The sequence below is a fragment of the Geospiza fortis genome, unplaced genomic scaffold (genome assembly GCF_000277835.1).
Source record: "Geospiza fortis unplaced genomic scaffold, GeoFor_1.0 scaffold26, whole genome shotgun sequence".
Taxonomy (NCBI): Eukaryota; Metazoa; Chordata; class Aves; order Passeriformes; family Thraupidae; genus Geospiza; species Geospiza fortis.
In genome coordinates, this window is record NW_005054425.1 from 68,618 (window position 1) to 75,427 (window position 6,810).

General features: G+C 57.8%; 1 protein-coding gene across 1 annotated transcript in view; it reads right to left on the reverse strand.

Annotated features, from left to right (window-relative positions):
- Positions 1-219: 219 nt before the first annotated feature.
- The window catches only part of SARS1 (seryl-tRNA synthetase 1), a 9,620-nt gene continuing 3,029 nt past the window's right edge, over positions 220-6,810 (reverse strand). The window contains exons 2-11 of the mRNA XM_005426809.3: positions 5,351-5,421; positions 5,105-5,185; positions 4,399-4,557; positions 3,804-3,947; positions 3,468-3,623; positions 2,487-2,708; positions 1,977-2,106; positions 960-1,117; positions 744-873; positions 220-668 (exon numbers count right to left, since the gene is read on the reverse strand). Of these exons, the coding sequence (XP_005426866.2) occupies positions 514-668; positions 744-873; positions 960-1,117; positions 1,977-2,106; positions 2,487-2,708; positions 3,468-3,623; positions 3,804-3,947; positions 4,399-4,557; positions 5,105-5,185; positions 5,351-5,356 (1,341 nt within the window). The 5' untranslated portion in view covers positions 5,357-5,421 and the 3' untranslated portion in view covers positions 220-513. The remainder of the gene's footprint in view (positions 669-743; positions 874-959; positions 1,118-1,976; positions 2,107-2,486; positions 2,709-3,467; positions 3,624-3,803; positions 3,948-4,398; positions 4,558-5,104; positions 5,186-5,350; positions 5,422-6,810) is intronic.

A 6,810-nucleotide genomic window follows, 5' to 3' on the forward strand; every position in this document is an offset into this window, starting at 1 on the left:
GGGGGGGCGAGCAGCAGCTGAGGCTGAGGCTGGGGGCCCTCGGCCCCACTTAGCATCACAAAGGGGCTTTGTCTGGGGCTTTGTGTGGGGCTGGCAGGAGGGAGGGAGAACGGGGAGGAGGGAGGTGCGGGGGGAGGGGAAGGGTGGTGTGCAACGCAGATACGACCCCGGGCTGGACCCCCCCCATTCTTTCCTCGGAAATCCCCAAGAACACACAGCTCAGCAGCTCTTGGCTTTATTTTGGACGGAGGAGGGTCATGTTACATGGGCACGGGGGTCCCCAGCACCACTCAGCATGAGGGGGACACATGGGGAATCTCAGCCCGACTCAGCAGGGTAAGGGGGACACACAGGGAGAGAGGCAGCGCCCTGACAGGGTCAGTTCTTTGTGGAACAGGGGGGACAGACGGTGACTCCCCTCCGAGCAAAGACGATGATGAAGGGCACAGCCTGGCGATGAAGGTGAGATGACCTGGGAGGCCCTCAAAGTCCTTGGGGTGCAGGGGGACACCCTCAGACCTCCATGTTCTTCATCTGCTCCTCCAGCACCTGGTCGCGTCCCCCCCCTGCCTTCTTCTTGCCCCCTCCTTCCTGCTGCTTCTTCTGCTTCTTGGAGAGCTCCTGGTCAATGGGTGCCGGCTTGATGAATGGAATCAGCTCCCGCAGGTCTGGGGAGACATGGGACCAATGTCACCCCTCCCCGCCAAGAAGCAGGGGATGGGGAAGGCACAGAGGGATGTTACCTGGAGGCATGAAGTTTTGGAGCTTTTCAGGGATGCGGATTCCCTCAGGAGTCTGGTGGTTCTCCAGGATGGCGCAGATGGTGCGGGTGGTAGCACACATGGTAGCATTCAGCATGTGCACAAACTCCACCTGTGGCAGGGGGACACAGGGGACATCTGTGACATGGGGAAAGCAAAGGAACAGAGGAAGAACTCTCCTATGCGTACTAGCCTCACCTTGTCCATCATCTTCTTTGTCTGGCCATAGCGGATGCGCAGGCGCCGGGCCTGGTAGTCAGTGCAGTTGGAACAGGAGACAAGCTCACGGAAGGCACCAGAGCCAGGGAACCAAGCCTCCAGATCCAGTTTTTTGCTGGCTGCATGGTTCAGGGAGCCTGGAGAGGGAACAGTGCTGAGTGGGGGGTCCCACTGCCATCCTGAATTTTCCTATCCTGGGGCAGAGTGTAGGGTGAAGCCTCCAAAGTCATTCCAGCAGCTTGTTGCCAATCCGACATGGATTTCTGCTCTGCCATAGTGATGTGGGGTTACATCTCAGCCATGGAAACGTGGGGTACGCACTTGGCCGCAGGGTCAACAAGCCACAGGCTGTTTGGTCATGGGGACATGGGGATGTGGGAGTCCTGCCCAGACATGGAGATGGGGAACTCCTGCTCAACCGCAGGACACTGGACTCCTGCTGTGCCATGGGGATATGGGGATCCCGCTTACTCACAGGAATGTGGGGGCCTCTCTAAGCTTTGTGGATGTGAGATTCCCACTCAGCTATGGGAACATAGGGCTCTTTCTCAGCCACAAGGACATGGGCTTCCCACTTGACTATGGGGAGGTAGGATTATGCCATGGGGATCTGGGATTCCTGCTTGGACACAGGAATGAGAGATTTCTGCTCAACAGTGGGGATGTGGGGTTCTCGCTCTGCCAGTGGGATAAAGGGGATAAAGCTCAGCCACAGGGAGCTTTTAAACCAGATCTTTTTTCCTGTGAGCATTTCCAGGAGGAGCTGGGACACTCCAACTGTCCCTCCGGAAGGGACAGCGGGGACAATCCATCACAGCAGTGTTCACACCCGTTCCCACGGACCCAGAGCAAGGCTGAGGATTTCACAGAAAGCAAAATGTCCCCTTCTCTTCCTCTGTCTCAGGCTGGGGACAGCAATGAGCCAGAGACAAGAAATTGCCATGCAGGAAGCAGGTCAGGGCCCCTCTCAACCCCCCGTGGTACAAGAGCCCCTACCTGAGACGATGTTGACGATGTGGTAGGGAATCCCAAGGGACTGGTAGAATTCCTCAGCTGTGGCCATCATCTCCTCAAATATCTCCCAGGATTTGTTGTCATGGGGGGAGGAGTAGACAAACTGCTCAATCTGCAGGAGAAGGAATTCCACAGTGACACCAGGTATAGCTCCAATTCCCACGGGAACCCCATGGTGACACCATGTACTGCCTGAATTCCAACTGGAACCCCACAGTGACACTGAGTATAGCCAAAGTTCCCATGAGAACCCCACAGTGACACCAGGTACACCCTGAATTCCCACTGGAACCCGACAGTGACATGGGGTATACACCCCAACTTCCTGGGGTGTATACCACGGTGACAATGGGTACACCCTGAATTCCTGCCGGGTATGCTGCAGTGGCACCAGATACACCATGAATTTCCACTGGAACATGCTGAATTCCCACTGGAACTCCACAGCAACCCTCAGTACATCCCAAATTTCTCCCAGGACCACTCCTTCACCTTCTCAAACTGGTGGACGCGGAAGATGCCGCGGGTGTCCCGGCCATGGGATCCCACCTCCTGGCGGAAGCAGGTGCTGAGCCCCGCGTACTTGAGGGGCAGGTCCTCCGGCCGCAGCCACTCGTCGCGGTGCAGGGCGGCGATCGGCTGCTCTGACGTGGCGATCAGGTACTTCTCATCAATGGAACTGTCCTCCGCCCGCTCACTGCCCTTCCCAATCACCTGCAGGGGACATAAGCCACCGGCCCTCTTCTAGCTGCTCCTGCACCTCCAGAGACCAGCAGGGAGGTTTTCCAGGGCCAGATGGTTTGGGAATTCATCACAGGGGGAGTTTGTTGGTCGTTCAAAGGGGCTGATGGCAGGGACGAGTCACCTGTATCACCCGTGGAGATGGACTCCAGAGATGAGCCACCTCCTTGTCACGTCATCACCATCACAAGCCACCTCCTTGTCACCTATGTCACCCATGGAGATGGCCCCCAGAGCATGTCACCTCCTTGTCACTGCACTGCCATCATGTGCCACCTGTGCAAATGGATCCCAAAGATGAGCCACCTCCTTGTCACCTCATCACCATCACGTGGCACCCATAAACATGGACCCCAGAGATAAGCTACATCCTTGTCACCACACGTCACCAATGGAGATGGACTCGGGAGACCAGCCATCTCCTTGTCACTTCATGGCCATCACAGTGTGTCACCCATGGAGATGGACCCAAGATGAGCCACCTCCTTGTTACTGCAGTGTCACCCATGGAGGTGTTTCCCACAGAGGTGGACCCCCAAGACAAGCCATCTCCCTGTCACATCTTCACCATCACAACGTGGAGATGGATCCCAAGGAGAGGGGAAGGAACCACTGCTACAATTGCTGCCACCACCACAAGCTTGCCAGGGCAGAGGGGACCCCGCTGCCTCCCTCTCCACGGTCCCATGGGGGTGCTTGCTTCCAAGTCCCAAATCTGGAGCGATCCCTTACCTTGTAAAGCTCCTCGTCAAACTGGCTAAGCTGGGCCACCTCCTGCATCACCTCCTTGCGCATGAAGAAGGGGGTGTACACCGGGGTGTACCCCCGGGCACGGAGGCTCTGCAGCGCATACTGGATCAGCGCCTGCTCCAGGAACACCAGCGGGCCCTGAGAACAAGGGTCACACTGCCTGTCACACACACACTCTGCTGGGCCACTCCTTCTTGCTCAGAGGGTCCAGGAGGCCTCTGGAGGCTCCCATCATCAGTCCCAGGGGAGGAGAACCCAAGGCCCCTGTCCCTCCTCATTCCTCTCTGAACCCAATCATTCCAGGGTCACAGCTCTCACCTTAAGGAAGTAGCCACGGCTGCCAGCCACCACGGCGCCCTTTTCCCCCTCATAGCCATCCACCATCACCACCAGATCCACATGAGAATACTTCTTCCTGCAGCTGCAGTCACCCCACACCCGCTCCACCTTGTTGTCCACATCCTGCAGGAACCCAGAGAAAAGAGAAACATAAGCCTATCACCTCCTCAGTGCCCTGGAATGCTGTGACACCAGTCCCTGAACCACATTGGGTCCACTTTGGGAGCTCAAACTCCAGCCTGTAGCTTATTATGCAGCCACTTGGCAGCAAGCCTGGCCTAGTTGGGCTCCCTCTGGGAAAATATTCCCATGGGATGAATGGAGGCAGCAGAGAGAGACCCTGTCCTCACTGCAGGAAGCGCCTTTCCCATGAATTCCCCCAACAATGGTGTGCCCAGTGTTGTCTGAGCTGCTCTTTGTCTGATCCCGGTGGCAAATGCTGGCTTGTCATGCAGATTTCCCTCACATGCCCACCCAGACAGGCTTGGGGGATCCCCTGCTGGGAGCCCCCTGCTTCCCACTGTGAGCTTCCTAGCCCCTCTGACCTAGCCCCACCTCCCTTCCCGTGTCCCACCTCATCGTTGCTAATGGGCACAGAGGGGTGGAGGAGGTTCCCAATCTCCCGGAGGCTCTCAAAGCGTTCAGCCTCCAGCCGCAGGCGCTCAGAGTCGCACTCCAGGATGGCCTCATCAATGAGCAGCCGAATTTTCTTTATCTGGGATACCTGGAGACACTGCAAAGAGACCTCCGGATGAGGTGGGGGAGAGACAAGACCACTGGAAAGAGGGTCCTGTTCATCCAGCACAGGGAATCCTGGGCCCAGCATGGTGAATTCTGGACCCTCCACATATTCTGGAGTGAGTCCCTGGGCTGGACACACTCAAGAACAGCCTGAAAGGATAAAGGGGTGACAAGCTGGAATCTGGAAGGCCTGAGCTGCTCCCATGGCAGCCAGCATTACAATCATTAACCAGGGTGACTACCAAACTGGGATGGAAGCAGGCAGGGAGGGACACACTGAGGACACAGAAGGACTGAGGCTGCTCAAATTCCCAGGGACGAGCCCTTGACTGACACAGGGCGATGCTGGGGAGATCAAGGACACTGAGGAAGAGTCAGTTATTGCTGTTGTGGGAAGGAGAGATAAAGGATCCTCCCAGCTGGGGCAACAGGCAGTCCCCCCTCATTTGGTGGGCACTTTAGGCCACCAATTTGGGCAATTCCAGGCAAAGCTCTGGACAAACTGTAGGCACAGTGGAGGGAGTTGGGGTCTCACTCACCCCCAGGACATCAGCTGTGAGTTCATCCAGGTTCTGTGCACTCTCTGGTACAGATTCATCCGTCCCTACTGGCTCCTTTTTCTGCAGCAAGAGGAAAAAGGAACCCCAGGAGAGTTAAAGAGTAAAATTCCAGTGGGAAAATATCCCTCAGTGACACAAGGGAGAGACTGGAGGGCTGGGAGAAGGAGAGACGTCAACAGTTGGTGATGTCCCACCATAAGGTGACCCAGAGCACTCATGACCCACCTTCATCTTGTCCCCAATGGTTTTGCTGCACAGGTTCTTCAGCTTGTTCAGGTTGTCGGCACGAAACCTACCTGGAAAGGAAGGTAGGGGCTGCCACCTGGACTGAGAGAAGGGCTGGGGCCCCTTTCTGGTACAGAGAGGTGATATGGAGCCCCCATGGGAGCAGCAGGGGGGGTGGCAGTTCCTGGAATACCCACAGGCACCATCCTTTGGGTTTTTGGAAGGACAGAGGTTGATCGTGTGGAGCAGAGCTGCAAGGAGTAGGGATGTCACTGGAAAACACCTGGAGTGACATTGCACTGGGATCTCCATGCCAGGCTGGAAACCCCCATGACGCGCTGAAACCACGCTGGGATGGGACACCCCAACTCTAAGATGAGCACCCTACACTGGGATTTCCCCGTGCTGGGCTGGGACCCCCACAGTGGGATAGGACCTCCACACTGGGACCCCCATGAGGGGATGAGGTCCCCCACACTGGGGTGAAAGTCCCATGCCTGGCTGGGAACAACGTACTGGAATGGGATCCCCACACCATGCTAGGATCTCCCCCCACATTGGGCTGTGACCCCCATGCTGGACTGGGAACCCCACCCTGCCAAAATGGGAATCCCTCCACCAGGATGGGACCCTCCACATCAGCACAGGATCTCCATACTTCACTTGGACCCCCCAATGCTGGGCTAGGACCCTCATGCTGGGCTGGGACCCTCACACCAGGATGAGATCCCCCTCACGCTGCACTGGGACACCCATGCCAGGATAACATCCCTCCCTCCACAGGCTCAGAGCCTCCCATGCTGGGACCTCCCTGTTAGGACAGGACCCCCGCACTGTGCTGGGACCCCACATTGTGATGAGACGCCTCCCTCAGCAGGATGGGATTGCTAAGGACTGAGCAGACCCTGCGATCTGAGGCCACAATGACAAGATTCAGGGGGTGTTGGATGAGGGGAGGGAGCATGGATGTTCCCCCTTTGTGACCCCAGGGCTGGGAAGGGCAGAGCCCAGGTCTGGGGGCAGCTCAAATTGGGGGCACCTATGCTGAGAACGCGCCACCCTAATCAGCGGCAGGGATCAGTCCCAGGGGATCCAGAGCCAGGGAACACCAACAGGACACAGCATGGCACAGCACGGGCTCCACGCACCGGCGCCGCGAGATTGCATCAGCCAGCGCGACCCGCCAGCCTGCCTCACCCTGCAGGCACCCGCCATTCTCCAGCACCGCTGTCCTGGGGACACGGAGCCCGCGGGAGGGGGGCTGGGAAGCGGGTGATCCCTTGGACATCAAGGCGAACGCATTAAAGGGGAGCCCCAAGCGCCGCTTTCATTCCGCAGCAATGGAATGCCGGGGTGCCCTGGGAACAGCGGGGTTTGGGGGTACCCACTCCTCCCGCCGCCCTCCAACTCCTCCCCACATCCGGCACCCACTGACGGAGCTGGATGCGCTTCCCGCTGGC